Raw genomic sequence first — 17,928 nt, 5'->3', positions numbered from 1 at the left:
TAATCCAAGTTCTCCCAGGAGGACGTGACAAATTCGCGACATCTGCATAGATAAAACACTGACTTTATCAAAACTAAAACATGCAGCTTAGGAAGTGAAGCATCACGGGAATCAGGGTCTCTGCCCTTACATTGTACTGCTAGAAAAAATCTTATGACAGATTTTTTTTAACCCCTTTCTGACTCCCCTGCTTTGAGGTGGGCTCCGGCGGTGAGCCCACCTCAAAGCCGCGACATGTCAGCTGTTATAAACAATATTTGGCATTTTTTTTCACCAATTACATAAAAGAGAACCTAGACATGTTTGGTGTCTATGAACTCGTAATGACCTGGAGAATCATAATGGCAGGTCAGTTTTAGCATTTAATGAACCTAGCAAAAAAGCCAAGCAAAAAACAAGTGTGGGATTGCACTGTTTTTGCAATTTCACCACACTTGGAATATATTTCCCGTTTTAGAGTACACGACATGCTAAAACCAATGATGTTGCTCAAAAGTACAACTCGTCCCTCAAAAAACAAGGCCTCACATGGCCATATTAACGGAAAAATAAAAAAGTTATAGCTCTGGAAAGAAGGGGAGCGAAAAACGAAAAAAAGATCTGATCATGAAAGGGTTAAAGGTGTCACTTAGTGACTGATTGCCTTTCAGCTAGTCCTGATAATAAACAGACCATATAGTGTATGTCGATCAGCCATAATATTAATAAGTGACGTGAAAAAAAAATGATTTTCTCATCACAATGTCACATGTTGGGATATATCAGGAAGCGAGTGAAAAGGCTGTTCTGAAAGTTGCTGTCCTAAAAAAAACCAACGAAAAATGGGCAATAGTCTGGTCCCGGTGGCTCCACTACACTGACTCCCTGTAAGCGCACGTAGCACAGAAGTCACTGGGTCCGGCAACTTGTAGGAAGGAAGGATTAATGGTGAACCAGCCATATTGTCATGGTTGCCCAGTGTTCGTTGATGTATGTAGGGAGTAAAGGTTACCCTGTGTGGTACAGTACTACAGAAAAGCTACTCGGTCCCATATTGACCCCGATCTACTAGAAGCTTACTTTGAAAAAAGATGGCACTAGGATAATCAAAAATGGTCCAGCTTCAGTTACAGATTAAAATATAGTGCAGTTTTATCCAGGACATCACATTAGACACGCGTTTTGGCTAGACCTTGTTGCACTGTATTATTTGGTTTAATCGGATTCCAATAAATGCCAAATTTTAATTTTTAGTTCAAGCTGGAAATTGGATTATTTGTGTTTATTGAGAATGGTCAAAGACACTCTGTTCTGTGGTGGGGTGTCGTGCTTCCAACTACTCTTTCTATTTTTGGATTTTACTAGGAAAACCTTGGGTGCTGGCATTAATACCACCCACCTATACATTGTCATGACCAAGTACACCCCTTCATGGGACCCGGATCCCCTAATGGCAGTGCCTGCTTTCAGCAAGATAATGTACCTTACTACATTGGAACAAATTTTCAGGAATTCATTGAGGAATATCGCAATGAGTTCAGGGAGTTAAAGGGAATCATCATTTTTTGCTACATAATCTAAGAGCACATTACCTACAAATAAGCTGAAGCATATGCCAAATAAAATTAATGGATTTTTATTAAACAAGTATTAATACACAATATTAAAAGAGAATTCAGTGGATAGATACACACACATATGGACCAGAGAACACATGATTGATATACCTACGCCATAAACACATTCACAAATAAATGAATATCCAGAGCATGTAAGGACAAATCACAGTAAGGTTCCTTAATAGTTAAAGTGCAAGCATGCTGCCAAAGGTTTGCAATAACCGGCTAAACATAGAGGAGGAGACAAAATAAACTGAATTTTAAAGGGTATACATGACCTGGTTAGGAGGAAGACGTCCCGACGCGCGTTTCGCGTTAGCTTCTTCTAATGGGGGTATAGTGGTCTATGTCTAGCCGGTTATTACGAACCTTTGGTATCATGCTTGCACTTTAACTATTGCACCTTAATATACCTTATGGTATCCCCATTATATAATTGATTGCTGCTATATATAGTATTCTATTTTGCACTTTATAATATGGCTTTGTTTCAGACATCATTCTAGGCATGTTGTGTGCCAGTATTATATTGAAAATCATTTGAACACATTGCACCTTACTGTTATTTATTTTGTTTTTTTGATGTGGAGATAGCAAGGAATTAACAAATATATATGTAGACAATTTTAGAGTGAGGGGCTATATGCATCCTTTACACAGCGCTATAAGCCATATAAGTATTTAAATAGAGCTGTATTTGTGAGAAACTGTTGCAAAGAGCTTAAGGCCGGGGTCACACTAGAGAGGAATACGGCCGAGTGAGAGGCGCTAAAAGCACGCATTAGACACGGACCAATGATTCTCTATGGGGTCCCTCGCACCAGCCGTATATTTCTCATCCGTATCCTACGCTCCGTGCCAATTGCAGCATGCTGCGACTGTCAGCGTACTACGGCCGTAGTACGCCAATGCAAGTCTATGGGTGCGCAAAAAATACGGATTACACACGGACCACACATGTGACTTGTGAGAAATACGCACCAGGTGTCTTTTAGCAAAGCCGGCAATTCAGTGCGCTATACAGTAAACTCACACCGACAGGTTTAATAAAGAAATGAAAGAATAGATATAGACACATAGAATACAGTACATATATATATATATATATATATATATATATGCAATCTATGTGTCTATATCTATTCTTTGGTTTCGGTTATAAACCCTGTCATAGGGATCCATTATATGTCCATTTTGCAAGCCTGCGAGAAAATCTCGCCATACGGATGCCATACGGATGCTGACATGCGCAAAATACGCGACCACACCTTGATTACGGATCACTATTTAGGGGTCTATCATCCGTATTGCACTTGCACTTTAACTATTAAGGAACCTTACTGTGATTTTTCCTTACATGCTCTGGATATTCATTTATTTGTGAATGTGTTTATGGCGTAGGTATATCAATCCTGCGTTCTCAGGTCCATATGTGTGTATCTATCCACTGAATTCTCTTTTAATATTGTGTGTTAATACTTGTTTAATAAAAATCCTTTAATTTTATTTGGCATATGCTTCAGCTTATTTGTAGGTAATATAATATTTTGGAAGCGCCATTTGTAACTAGGTCATTTCTTTTTGGTTATGTATAATCTAAGAGCAGCAAAGTGTAGCCTGACTGCTTGCTGTAGTTTTTATGAAATTACTGTTTTATCAGAAGGAGATTATAACTAGAGGACTCATAAATCTGCTGCCAGGTAGTCTTCCATATTCATTAGTTCTGTGTAAACCTGCCTCCACTGATTGGCAGCTTTCTGTGTACACTGGCAGCTTTTTGCTATGCAATCAGTTGTGTGAGCGGGGTTATACAGAGTGCAGCCTTCAGGGTACTGGTAGATCTGCAGCAGGTAAGGCACTGATTGTATGAGAAATACAAGACACAGCAGTAAGTGACACATAGCTGGAATCAGGGTCTCTGTCTCTACATTATGCTGCTCTCAGATGGGATAGCAAGAAGGTGATAAGTTATCTTTATAGGAGTTGTCCAGGCTTATGAAATAATTGCATAACATCATATACTTTAAGCTCCATGTGGATGTAAACAGTGAACAAAGCCAGAAAACCACAGCAATGATCACTGTGTAGTGGCCGTTACCGATTACTGCAGATCATCTTCTGATCATTTTAATGTGAAGGCTAATTAGCTTATATTGTATACAATACACTGATAACAGCTAATCAAATAGTCTCAGCAAAATAATGTTTTTAAGGTATTTAACCCCTTTCCGACGTTGGGCGTAATAGTATGCCATTGTCGGACTCCCCCCAGTTTGTTGTGGGCTTTGGCGCTGAGCCCGCACCTTTCCGTGTACATTACAGCTGATCTGTACAGATGACATGTGCCCACAACAGCCGGGGGGGTTGAACCGCGATGCACCCGCGGCTGTTAACTAGTTAAATGCCGCTGTCAATCTCTGACAGCAGCATTTAACTCACGCTTACCTTAACCCCTTTCTGACAACAAACGTACTATCCCGTCCACGGTACCTGGGCCTGTATGACCGGGGACGGGATAGTACGTCTAAGCGATCAGCGGCGCTCCCGGAGTGCTGATGCTGCGCAAACTGTCAGATCAGCGATCTGACACTTTACAGTGATTTCCCCCCCCCCCCGGGACAATGTAATAAAGTTAAAAAAAAAGAAAAAAGCGTAAAAATAATTTATAAAAAAAAAATAATCGCTAAATAAATTAAAAAAACAAACAAAAATATTCCCTAATAAATTCATTTTTTGGAAATAAAAAAACCCAAAACAATAAAAGTACACATATTTAGTATCGCCGCGTCCTTAACGACGCGCCCTATAAAACTATCCCGCTAGTTAACCCCTTTAGTGAACCCCTTAAAAAATAAAAATAAAAAACAAAGCAAAAAACAATGCTTTATCATCATACCGCCGACCAAAAAGTGCAATAACGAGCGATCAAAAAGACGGATGTAAATAGCCATGGTAGCACTGAAAACATCATCTTGTCCCGCAAAAAATGAGCCACCACACGGCATCATCAGCGAGAAAATAAAAAAGTTATAGCTCGCAGAGTAAACCGATGAAAAAATAATTTTTTATATAAAATTGTTTTCATTGCATAAAAGCGCCAAAACATAAAAAAGTGACATAAATGCGGTATCGCTGTAATCATACTGACCCGAAGAATAAAACCGCGTTATCAATTTTACCACACACGGAACGGTGTAAACGCACCCTCTAAAAGAAATTCATGAAATGCTGGTTTTTGTTCATTTTGCGTCCCAAAAATCGGAATAAAAAGCAATCAAAAAATGTCACGTGCCCGAAAATGGTATCAATAAAAACATCAACTCGTCCCGCAAAAAATAAGAACTCGCATGACTCGGTGGGTCAAAATATGGAAAAATTATAGCTCTCAAAATGTGGTGATGCAAAAACTATTTTTTCAATTAAAAGCGTCTTTTAGCGTATGACAGCTGCCAAACATAAAAACTCGCTATAAATAGTAAATCAAACCCCCCTTTATCACCCCCTTAGTTAGGGAAAAATAATAAAACAAAAAAAAATGTATTTATTTCCTTTTTCCCGATAGGGCTACGGTTAAAGTTAGGGTTAGGGTTAGGGGTATGTTGGGGTTAGGGTTGGAGTTAGAATTGGGGGGTTTCCACTGTTTAGGCACATCAGGTGCTCTCTAAACGCAACATGGCGTCTGATCTCAATTCCAGCCAATTCTGCGTTGAAAAAGTCAAACGATGCTCCTTCCCTTCCAAGCTCTGCCAAGGCGCCCAAACAGTGATCAGCCTACTCAAAACAAATTGTACAACAACTTTTGGGGTCCAATTTCTCCTGTTAACCTTGGGAAAATATAAAAAATTGGGGGCAAAAATATCATTTTTGCGGAAAAAAAATGATTTTTTTATTTTTATGGCTCTACGTTATAAACTTCTGTGAAGCACTTGGGGGTTCAAAGTGCTCACCACACATCTAGATAAGTTCCTTGGGGGTCTAGTTTCCAAAATGGGGTCACTTGTGGGGGGTTTCAACAGTTTAGGCACATCAGAGGCTCTCCAAACGCGACATGACACCCGCGGACCATTCCATCAAAGTCTGCATTCCAAAACGTCACTACTTCCCTTCCAAGCCCCGACGTGTGCCCATACAGTAGTTTTCTCCCACATATGGGGTATCAGCATACTCAGGACAAATTGGACAACAACTTTTGGGGTCCAATTTCTCCTCTTACCCTTGGAAAAATGAAAAAATTGGGGACTAAAAGATCATGTGTGTGGAAAAAATATGATTTTTTTTAATTGTATTATAAACTTTTGTGAAGCCCTTGGGGGTTCAAAGTTCTCACCACATATCTAGATAAATTACTTCGGGGGTCTAGTTTCCAAAATGGTGTCATTTGTGGGGGGTTTCCACTGTTTTGGTACATCAGGGGCTTTCCAAACGCGACATGGCGTCCAATCTCAATTCCAGCCAAAAAAGTCAAATGGCGTTGCTTCCCTTCCGAGCTCTGCCATGTGCCCAAATAGTGGTTTACCCCCACATATGGGGTGTCAGCCTACTCAGGACAAATTGCACAATAACTTTTGGGGCCCTGTTACCCTTGGGAAAATAAAAATTAGGGGTTAATCATTTTTGTGAAACAATATGATTTTTTAATTGCACGTCTGTACGTTATAAACTTCTGTGAAGCCCTTGGGGGTTCAAAGTTCTCACCACTATCTAGATAAGTTCCTTGGGGGGTCTAGTTTCCAAAATGTCACTTGTGGGGGGTTTCCACTGTTTAGGTACGTCAGGGGCTCTCCAAACGTGACATGGCGTCCAATCTGAATTCCAGCCAATTTTGCAGTGAAAAAGTCAAACGGCGCTCCTTCCCTTCTGAGCTCTGCCATGCGCCGAAACAGTGATTCCCCCCACATATCAGGCATCAGTGTACTCAGGACAAATTGCACAATATCTTTTGCAGTCCAATTTCTCCTGTTACCCTTGGTAAAATAAAAAAAAATTGAGCCTGAAGTAATTTTTTTTGTGAAAAAAAAGTTAAATATTCATTTTTTTAAACATTCAAAAAATTCCTGTGAAGCACCTGAAGGGTTAATAAACTTCTTGAATGAGGTTTTGAGCACCTTGAGGTGAGCAGTTTTTAGAATGGTGTCACTTTTGGGTATTTTCTATCATATAGACTCTCAAAGTTACTTCAAATGTGATGTGGTCCCTAAAAATAAAATGGTGTTGTGAAAATGAGAAATCGCTGGTCAACTTTTAACCCTTATAACTTTCTAACAAAAAAAAAATTTGGTTCCCAAATTGTGCTGATGTAAAGTAAACATATGGGAAATGTTATTTTTAAATTTTTTTATGTGCCGTATCTCTGTGATTTAAGGGCACAAAAATTCAATGTTGGAAAATTTTCTCCAAATTTTCTGTTTTTTTCATAAATAAATGCAAGTTATATCAATCAAATTTTACCACTATCATGAAGTACAATATGTCACGAGAAAACAGTGTCAGAATCACTGGGATCCATGGATGCGTTCCAGAGTTATTACCTCATAAAGGGACAGTGGTCAGAATTGTAAAAATTGGCCCGGTCATTAACGTGCAAACCACCCTAGGGGCTTTATTATAAATACCGCCCATCGGTGACACCGTCGAATGATCGTGGATCACCGACAGATTGGCATGACAACCAGAGAGTACCAGCAGACCTCTGTGGTTGTCATTGCCAGAATCTTGTGAGTGCCACTCCCTGTTTGGAGGTCATAGCAAGTGAGTACAGGCAATCTGATCATCGCCTGTATGTAGCAGACGTGGTCAAAGTATTGCACCTTCTAGTCTCTCACGGAGACTATTGAAGCATGCAAAAAGTAAAAGATAAAAGTTTTTAAAAATGTTATAAAAGTTGAAATCATCTCCCTTTCGCCCCATTCCAAATAAAACAAATAAAAAGCAAATATGCACATATTTGGTATCGCCGACTTCAGAATCGCCCGATCTATCAATCTGAAAAAAGGATTAACCCAATCACTAAACGGCATAAAAAGAAAAAAATTAAAAATGCCAGAATTACTTTTTTTTGGTCGCCGCTACATTGCAATAAAATGCAATAATGGGTGATCAAAAGATCATATCTACACCAAAATGGAATAATTAAAAATGTCATCTCAGCGCACAAAAAATAAGCCCTCACCCAACCCAAGATCACGAAAAATGGATACACGACGAGTATCAGAAAATGGTGCAATTTTTTTTTTTTTTTTAACAAAATTTGGAATTTTTTTTCACTACTTAAATAAAAAAGAACCTAGACATGTTTGGTGTCTATGAATGCGTAATGACCTGGTGAATCATAACGGCAGGTCAGATTAGCTTTTAATGAACCTAGGAAAAAATCCAAACAAAAAAACAAGTGTGCGATTGCACTTTTTTGGCAGTTTCACAGCTCTTGGATTTTTCTCCCGTTTTCCAGTACATGACATGCTAAAACCAATGGTGTCATTCAAAAGTGTAACTCGTCCCGCAAAAAAACCCTCATACGGCCATACTGATGGATAAATTAAAAAGTTATGGATCTGGGAAGGAGGGGAGCGGAAAACGAAAACGCAAAGACAGAAATGCCTCTGATCATGAAGAGTTTAATGCATACGAAAGCTGCAAAGAAATTTGTCCCGGCTACAGTTCAATTGACCAGTGGTCAAGACACTGTTGCAGCGTGGCCCAAAACAAATTTTCAAATGGAGTGATAAAGGAGTTCTTGTCATTCATAAATCCCTTGTCCACAAGTGCGGTTCGTATAATAAACAAATAAACTGCGCTTTCCTCACCCTCCCCAGGTCTGGGGCCAGTGTCAGACTGAATAGCATGAAGCCTACCAGAGGATTTTATCCTGAAGGCCCACCTTTCTCCCCCACTCAAGGTGTCCATAGCAGCTGTAAGGTTTGCACTATGAACTCTCCTGAAGGAGAAGTAAGGCCCTCCGGAGGATTCTCCAATTCTCTGGTGCGCCATTCCAACCCTGTCCGGAGCTGAGTCTCTACCACTTTTTGCAATGTCTGTTATTGTCTGCAGTCCAAACGTCATGTCAACAGCACTGCAGCCAATAACTAAGCTCAGTGGCTCTGTCCAAGAAGATAGTGAAAGCTTCTCAGACAGCATCACATACAATAACAGACACCGGGAGCATCAGTGGAGACTCAGTGCTGGATTTGGGGAGGGTGAGTAGACCATAGTTTGTTTTGTTAAAAACAAGCTTCGCTGGGGGGCGGAGAGTTTTATGAAACCCCAAAACTCCTTCTGATGATTGTTGATTGCTAAAGGGGTTGTCTGGTTACAATATTCTGATGAGCTATAGAAGCTGTTCTGCAGTACTCGGCAGCTGAAAAAGCACAAAGGCTTTCTCAGGCATGTTTCAGAACAGAATCCAACTGAAAAAGACTTTGTGTGCACACACCCTTATTCAGACCATTCAGCTTTGACACAATATATTGGTCATCAACATCAGTTTAGTTGGGTCCAACACCCGGAACCTCCACTGATTAGCTGTTACAAGCTCTGCGAGCCACTAGAAGTAAACACCGCACTAAGCAGCACCATTCAGTAAGAAAAATATTAACACCTATACTCACCTCCACTGCCGTCTGGCATTGTCGTCACTGGCTTTCCCGGGGCTCGTGTGACATTGTTATGTCATGCGATCACTGCGGTCAATCAGCTCTGGCTTCCCTCTCCTCTCCTTTAGACGTAACTGGGACCCAGAGGAAGTGGTGACGTGTTTATACTTTTCCTCCGATTGTTCCACTCCTGATTTTGGCTTGCAAATATGAATTTAAAATACTGACCAAATACTGACCGTCCTAAAGCAGAGTTGTTGTTTTTTTAACGCAAACTGCAGACGAAGGTATTCCGAAACCGGAAGAGATAGTTGCTTGACTTCCTGCGGCCACCACTAGGTGGAGCTTAGGAGTAGCATTGTATACCTTGTATACATTGTTCTGAATAATGAAACTGTATACAATAGACTTCTATATTCCCTCGGAGTGGTGGCTGCAGATACACAGGTATATATCCAAAACGGTGTTTTGTGTGCTATGAAAAAATGCTTAAATTCATCAACATCGTTTTAACCTAGTTGAACATTCTCCAGAGTGGACATTAGTTGAGTTTGTTCTCCATGCTGGAAGAAAAAGTAATGAACCAAAATGATTCTTCTTCAGTTAAGTAATGATGCACTTTCTTGAAAGCTTTAATTTAATTGACCTTTTTAATTTTGCTTATTAATACCTGCTTGCCATTAATTTTCTTTTTTTTTTTTTCCCTCTCTTTTTATATTCTGCTTTCTTGGATGCTTTCCCGCAGGAGGACAAAGTGGTTAGAATCTTTTCTTTCTTTCGTCTTGTGTATGATACAGTGTTGGAATATTTTTTAAGACGATATGGTGCCAAATGCGTGGGTTGTGTTATTGTGTCGTTTTGACAATCGCAGTGTCGCTGCTCTTCAATCACTCCTTCAGTAAATTATATTAGATGTCATTTGCATTGTAAATGGCTTCTGTCAGGTAACCTATATTTATAGGAGGTTAGGAAAAAACTACAGCTGTTCTTTTTATGAAAAGAGATATAAATAGCCAGTGTTAATGTACAAAATAAGGAACTTTTAATTTGTCAGTCATAGTGGATTTTGCAGAAGTAAATTCATTTTACAGGCGACAAATGTTACTATATACTGTCCAGTAATAAAAGTCATGTTAGATATCTATCCCTTGTACATACAGTATTGTAGGGGATCGTTCACACGGTAAGGTTTTCCGTTTCTATTTCATCTTCATATTTTTCCTAACTTTAAGTGTTAAGTATGAAAAACCAAAACTTGGGAATTGCTGTTTTTTAAAGTTCCTGCTTATCCCTACAGCAATGTGATCTTGTTTTTGGCAAAAAAAAAATGTGCGGGTGGTGTTGGTGTTGTGATGTTGTGATCTTGAAGATGCCCCATACATGTTAAATTAAGCTTGGCCGAACCCTCCAACATCGGCAGGATCTAATGACTGTCATATGTGTTTGGGGGCCTCCCATCTCTCCGCCTACAGATAATCTTGGGTAGGAGAGGATCCGGCCTGCCAAATATCAGCGGACAATCCCTTTGCTCTCCCCCGAGATGCCGCTAGATTCCTTCGGCAGTGGCTCTCTCGTGGAGAAGAGAGAAGTCAAGCGTTCCTATGTATGGAGGTGTCATACCAGAAAGTTTAGTCAAAATTAAGAGACCACTGCACAATTTTATAAAAAACAGCTTCTGTACATGTCTGACAGCCATTCCATTCCAGTGTCAGCTGAAGGCCAACCAGAGTACACCTTCTGATTCTGATGTGCTTCTGATTAGGTGATCGCCTGAACCAAATCTTATTTAACGAAGGAAAGTATAAGGCTGTGTGCACACGCTGCGGATTCTGCTGCGGATTGATCCGCGCGGATTTTGCAAAATCCGCAGGTAAATCCGCAGGTCAAAAGACCTGTGGTTTTTCTGTGGATTAGCCTGCGGTTTATCACCTCTACAATGGAGGAGATGGTAAACCGCAGCGGAATCCGCAGAAAGAATTGACATGTCAATTCTTTCTGCGGATTAGAAACTGCAGCAAATCCACGCGGAAAAATCAGCACCGTCTGCACTGCGGTTTCCATTTCCCATAGGATATTATGGTACTGTACACCGCAGCAGAAAATGCTACGGATCCGCAGGACCAAAACCGCTGCGGATCCGCAGCGTGTGCACATGTAGGGGGTGGCCCAGGGGCGGTAAATTAGGAGATGATGCTGATAGGCGGGGAAGGTGTGCTGTGCTTAGGTGGTGCTGATCCAACAGGCTGGGAGGGGTGACCCACCTCTTGACGGAGACAGACTGGAGACTGAGACAGGAAAGAGTGTTCAACGGGTCCATATTTTATTCACCAACTCCTTCAACAACCTCCACAGACCATGACAGGACTTTTGGGAATTGCTTCTCACACAGACCCGGGTACCTTTACTTGTTCTGTGTGTCACCGTCGTGGTGTCCCCTGTGGTTCTCTTCGCTGTGGCTGCCCTAGGCACCTTCACCACAGCACTTCACCACCTAGAGTACACTGTTGTCCTCACCCTCAGGGTGTCACTGTCTGCTGCCACCGTCTATTGGGTCACCCCCGTGACGTCTTCACTATCAGGCTCTCTCTGAGGGCTCTCTGCTGCCTCTCTCCTAACAGCAGACCCTCCTTTCTTGCGAGCTCCCCTGGCTGACTGAAACTTCTAGAAGCTTACCTCAATCTTTATACTCACAGCCTAGGTAGCCCCGTTCACTGTCACCTGACAGTCACCTCTGACCAATGAGAGTGACCTAGACCTCTGGCAGTTATATAACTGCCATGAGAGAGGTTATGTAACTACCCTTTACAAGCTCCCTACTGCCCTCTAATGGTCACTCTCAATATGGCACCCTCTTTCTTGATCTGAGTGCCTCTGTCAGGTCAACCCCCACATTCCTCCTTCCTTTAACCATTGTCGTCCTCAACAATCTCGTCCTGGGGTGAAAGTGGTGTCTGAGACCTGGCACTGTCATGGTCGGCGTCTGGGTCACACAGACCCTCTGTCACACAGACCCCTTTGTCACACAATCTCCTGGTCACACAGACCCTTGGTCACACAGACTCATTTGTCACACAGACTCCTGGTCACACAGACCCTTGGTCACACAGACCTCTTACACATGTACCCGGTCTGTCTCTCCCCTTCTTGTCCAGTCGTCATTTCAACCTGGAAAAGTCGTGGTCGCCATACTCTGTGTACCCGGGACCTGCTGAATACACATTTTCTTATTTAAAATAAATAACACTTTAACATTTCAAATTCACTACACACCTTTCCACATTTGTTGCAATATGTTTTTATCAAAACAGAGCTCCCTTCTTTTTTTCTTTCTCTCTTTTTTTTTAACACAACACACTAAAAACATGTCAACCAGATGAGGACAGGGGTGGCCCCTTCCTTTAAATAAAACACTCTCATTAGGCATCCCTGATGCAACTGGAGGATATGTTTCCTATGGGGACGCGGAACAGTCCCCTCATTGTGCAACGGTGCACTACAGTCCCGGCAGTTCAATGTAGTAGGTGCTCCGGGCCACCTCCTGGCGGCCGATGTCTCGCCATAACAGGGGGACTCCACAGCCGCGGAGTCTCTGGGATGCCAAAAATACCTCTGGGCCTCGAGTGTCCCTGATGCCCGAGACCCAGGAGTCCTTGTCCTTTTATGGAGGCTTGTACCCCTCAGGGTAGGCGGTGACGGCCACTGCGTAATAGCCACGGGGGCAATACTCCTTGTAGTAGGAGACTAAATCTCCCGGTTGAGGAACCCGGCCATGTCTGATGGAGGCCACGTTTAGAAAAACTGGGTAGCCGGTGTTGTCTCTAATAAAGCCATAGCCCTTGTCAGTGTCCATATATACCAGCTGCCCGCATGATCGTGGAACAGACATGCCAGCCTCTCCTTTCTCATGCAGCAGCCCCCAGATCTCCCGCACTCTGGCCTTTTTTCCTTCAATGACCTCCACAACCCAGGCGGAGGGTCCTGTATAGGCCGCAGAGTCCAGTGGGCGGGTCGAGGTTAAGGGCGGAACAGAAGCGGCCGCAGGCTCCGATGGTGAATAGGCCGTAGCCGGCTTTGACAGCGACATTGGCGCGGCCGCAGGGGAAGCCGCAGCTGGTACCAAGGCTTCCACAGGCTCCGGCATAGCAATCTAAAGTAGGGTCACAAATGAAGCAGCGGCCGCACTTTCCGGTAAGTCAGACACTGCAGTTGATGGCCCGATTTCAGTAGTGGCCGGGAGTGGGACCGATGCGTTGGAAGTCAGCTTGACGGGGGCCACGCCGTCGCTCAGAGCGGGAGGCACCACAGCGTAAAGAGATGGGCAAGGAGGCAGAGGATCGGTTTCAAGGCCCCGTGGTCTGTCTGCTTCATGGTGCGTGGGGACGGGGTTGGCCTGGGGTGTCACCGGCGGGGCCAGGGGCCCGCTTACATGCCCAGTCGCCGCGGCTTCCAGCAGACTCTTCCACCGCTCCTTCATCGGCTGTAGATATTCACCCCGCCGTCCGACAGGGCCGGCCTCCAGGCCCAACAGCTCCACGGGGAAGCTCCCTGAGCCGGTCTCCCGACGTGTCTCCAATTCTTGGCGCCATCGCCATTCCTGGCGTCCGATACCCCAACAGCTACAGCATCTCAAGCCGTCTGAGGTCCAGTAGCCGAATGGAGCCAAACAGCCACAGCAGGTCTCTCCACCCGGGCCACTCCCGTTCTTGGGGGGTGCGGCGGTGGGCTTCACCCTTTTTCCAGGGTCCAACATGGGGGAACAGTTCTCTTCAGATGGACACTCCCCCCAGGGGCGGATTTGATAAAGCCCCGGGTCATTCAGTGCAATCAGCAATGTCTGTTTCTCTTTCTTTGGGCGCCAAATCACCACAGCCATTTTATTGGCAGCCAGCAATCCACAGTCCAGTTTTTTTTTTTTTATTTGTAATCCACAGGGTACAGCAACCAAACAATTCTTCACCCCACACAACTTGGGGCCTTTGCTACTTGGTGGCAGGCCTGCCGCTGAAGATGTTGTATTGGCGGCAACGATCCTGCCGACTACTTCAAATGTAGGGGGTGGCCCAGGGACGGTAAATTAGGAGATGATGCTGGTGATGATGCTGATAGGCGGCGAAGTTGTGCTGTGCTTAGGTGGTGCTGATCCAACAGGCTGGGGGGGTGACCCACCTTTTGACGCAGACAGACTGGAGACTGAGACAGGAAAGCGTGTTCAACAGGTCCGTATTTTATTCACCAACTCCTTCAACAACCTCCACAGACCATGATAGGACTTTTGGGAATTGCTTCTCACACAGACCTGGGTACCTTTACTTGTTCTCTGTGTCACCGTCGTGGTATCCCCTGTGGTTCTCTTCGCTGTGGCTGCCCTAGGCACCTTCACCACAGCACTTCACCACCCAGAGTACACCGTTGTCCTCACCCTCAGGGTGTCACTGTCTGCTGCCACCATCTATTGGGTCACCCCCCGTGACCGTCTTCACTGTCAGGCTCTCTCTGAGGGCTCTCTGCTGCCTCTCTCCTAACAGCAGACCCTCCTTTCTTGCGAGCTCCCCTGGCTGACTGAAGCTTCTAGAAGCTTACCTCAGTCTTTATACTCACAGCCTAGGTAGCCCCACCTGACAGTCACCTCTGACCAATGAGAGTGACCTAGACCTCTGGCAGTTACATTACCTTTCTCATGGCAGTTATATAACTGCCCTTTACAAGCTCCCCACAGCCCTCTAATGGTCACTCTCAATATGGCACCCTCTTTCTTGATCTGAGTGCCTCTGTCAGGTCAACCTCCCCACACACACACCCTAAAAAACCCTGCTGTGGTGTTCACAATCCTCTTGCAATAGGACAAGCTGGATGGTAAAACAAGTGCTAGTAATATCACAAAAGTAATAGGAATGAAAAAATGTAACCATGCCAAAGGAGTTAAAAAGAAAAGTCTTGAGTGAGGAAAAGAAGTGCCGGGTGTTGATGCGAGAGACTGGTGCAAGTTTCTCGCATCACACAAGGTAGTATGATCCCAGACTTATAGTGAAAGGAGCATGAGACGGGCCAAGGAAGCACACATATCCACAACCAGTAATCAAAGAAGCTGTAACATGGATAGGGAGTTGGAGGTGAGCATCTAACAGCAGGTGCATGTAAATTAATGCGTTCAAAAGAAGTGACTGGGATCTAAGGAGTTAACTCCTGAGCTAGGATGGGCAGCCTATGCTGACAGGAGAGGGAGATGGTAACTGCATACATTTACATTGTTTGTGCAATCTCTAGGCCCCTGCATGTCATTGTGAAAACACTCTTTTACAAATCTCTCTCGTGTGTAGTGGCCGCTCACTGCACACAGGATTACACCACAGCATGCGACCACTACACATAGGTGAGGGACATGATGGCATGCACACACTAACATTGTGTGTGTTCTCATCTTCCTCTTTGTCTGCATTTGCCTCCCATTACTTTATGATCCTGTGTGCAGCAGGCGACCACTACACACAGGGCAGAACAATGACAACTCGGCCCCTTCACACACGGACGCTGTATGTGCTCTTGGCTCCTGGGGAGAGGTAAAGGATGGTAACTGAGAGGGTGGAGCAGTGCGCCGAAGCCTTGACCACGCCAGTCATGCATAGAAGCCCCCTCATTTAGTATGTGATAAAATTATCTCTATGTATAAAAATGAATGTGTGTGTGTATCACCAACCAATCACGAAGCATCTTTCATTTCACCAGAGCAGTTCAAAAGAAGCTAAGCTGTGATTGGTTGCTATGAGCAACAGTTTTCCTTGCAAACAATCACTAAGCATCTCTCATTTCACCAGAGCAGGTTAAAAGTAGCTGAGCTGTGATTGGTTGCTATGACAAACAGTTTTCCCACTTGACAACACCTCAGCAGACACTGACATGGTGGGAGAAATATAGCATCCCTGGGAACATAATCTCCCAGCCATTGTCTGCCCCCCTGAAAGGAGCAGAGAGCACATGACAGAAATGAATCCCACCTCCCGTGCTCATATACCATCACACATCCTCCATCCCGTAGGCACATCTTCCTTCTTAAAGGGATAATTGGTATGGAAGTCAGAGCAAATCCATCCAGCGCTTTGGTTTTGACTCCAGGCCTCTCTTAAAGGGATCCCCGGTATGGAACTTAGGACCATTCCACTCAGCTCTGTGGTTCTGACCCCAGGGTCTCTTAAAGGGATCATTGGTATGGAATTTAGGGCAAATCTACTCTGCGCTTTGGTACTGACCCCAGGCTCTCTTAAATGGATCTCCTGTATGGAAGTTAGGGCAAATCCCTCAGTGCTGTAATTCTGGCCCCAGGGTTCTATTAAAGGGATCATTGGTATGCAAGTCAGGACAAATCCACTCAGCTCTCTGGTTCTGCTCCCAGGCACTCTTAAAGGGATCCCCGGTATGGAAGTTAGGGCAGATCCACTCAGTGCTCTGGTTCTGACCCAAGTCCCCTCTTAAGGGATCCTCGGTACGGAAGTGAGGGAAAATCCATTCTGCGCTTTGGTACTGACCCCAGGCCTCTCTTAAAGAGATCTCCGGTATGGAAGTTAGGGTAAATCCCTCAGCGCTCTGATTCTCACCCCATTCTCACCCCATCATTGGTATGGAAGTCAGGGCAAATCCACTCAGCGCTCTGGTTCTGACTCCAGGCTGACAGGATGATGTGGGATATTAGTGGTAGTTCTCCGGTGGCTCTGGCTTATGGGATGATGTGGGATATTAGGAGTAGTAGTCCAGTGGCTCTGGCTGACAGGATGATGTGGGATATTATGGGTAGTAGTCCGGTAGCTCTGGCTGACGGGATGATGTGGGATATTAGTGGTAGTAGTCCGGTGGCTCTGGCTGATGGGACGATGTGGGATATTATGGGTAGTAGTCCGGTAGCTCTGGCTGACGGGATGATGTGGGATATTACTAGTAGTTGTCCGGTGGCTCTGGCTGATGGGATGATGTGGGATATTAGGGGTAGTAGTCCAGTGGCTCCGGCTAAAGGGATGATGTGGGATATTATGGGGGGTAGTCCGGTAGCTTTGGCTGACGGGATGATGTGGGATATTAGTGGTAGTTGTCCGGTGGCTCTGGCTGATGGGATTATGTGGGATTTTAGGGGTAGTAGTCCGGTAGCTCTGGCTGACGGGATGATGTGGGATATTGTAGTAAATGTGGCTATGCGGAGAGGGCGGGGCTCTACACAAAGCTTTATATATATAGATGTAATCATTATAATTTGTTATAAGTAACCGTAGTTAGTTACTATGCCCGGGCAGCGCCGGGCTCTTCAGCTAGTTTTATATAAAACTAAATTAGTAAAATCTATATTACAAGTGTGACTTTCATACTGCCTGAGTCTCCTACATGAATGTCTAAATAGTCTATTATCATTTTTGGTTATGAGAGACTCCCTTTAAGTTTGAATGCACCTGTATACAGTGGCATGTAAAAGTTTAGCCACCCCAGGTCAAAATTACTGTTACTGTAAACAGTTAAGCAAGTTTAAAATTAAATGATCCCTTGGTGATTTTGTAAGTTTGCCCACTGACAAAGACATGAATAGTCTATAATTTTAAGGGTAGGTTAATTTTAACATTTAGAGATAGAATATCAAAAATAAAATCCAGAAAATCACATTGTATAAACTATATAAATGTATTTGCATTTTGCAGTGGAAAATAAGTATTTGGCCCTTCTGGCAAATAAGACATAATACTTGGTGGCAAAACCCTTCTTGGCAA

General features: G+C 43.9%; 1 protein-coding gene across 15 annotated transcripts in view; it reads left to right on the top strand.

The window, feature by feature from the left end:
* RIMS1 (regulating synaptic membrane exocytosis 1) overlaps positions 1-17,928 on the top strand; it is a 548,264-nt gene that overhangs the window by 113,602 nt on the left and 416,734 nt on the right. For 13 of the 15 annotated variants that reach the window (XM_073569361.1, XM_073569354.1, XM_073569343.1 and 10 more), the window contains exon 3: positions 9,933-9,944. The exons of the other annotated variants lie outside the window; for them this stretch is intronic. In XM_073569361.1, the coding sequence (XP_073425462.1) occupies positions 9,933-9,944 (12 nt within the window). The remainder of the gene's footprint in view (positions 1-9,932; positions 9,945-17,928) is intronic. 15 annotated transcript variants of the gene reach the window in all.

Source organism: Dendrobates tinctorius, unplaced genomic scaffold (assembly GCF_039654945.1).
Source record: "Dendrobates tinctorius isolate UK_male_01 unplaced genomic scaffold, ASM3965494v1 ptg000024l, whole genome shotgun sequence".
NCBI classification, from domain to species: Eukaryota; Metazoa; Chordata; class Amphibia; order Anura; family Dendrobatidae; genus Dendrobates; species Dendrobates tinctorius.
This window is presented reverse-complemented; position numbering and strand designations above follow the sequence as displayed.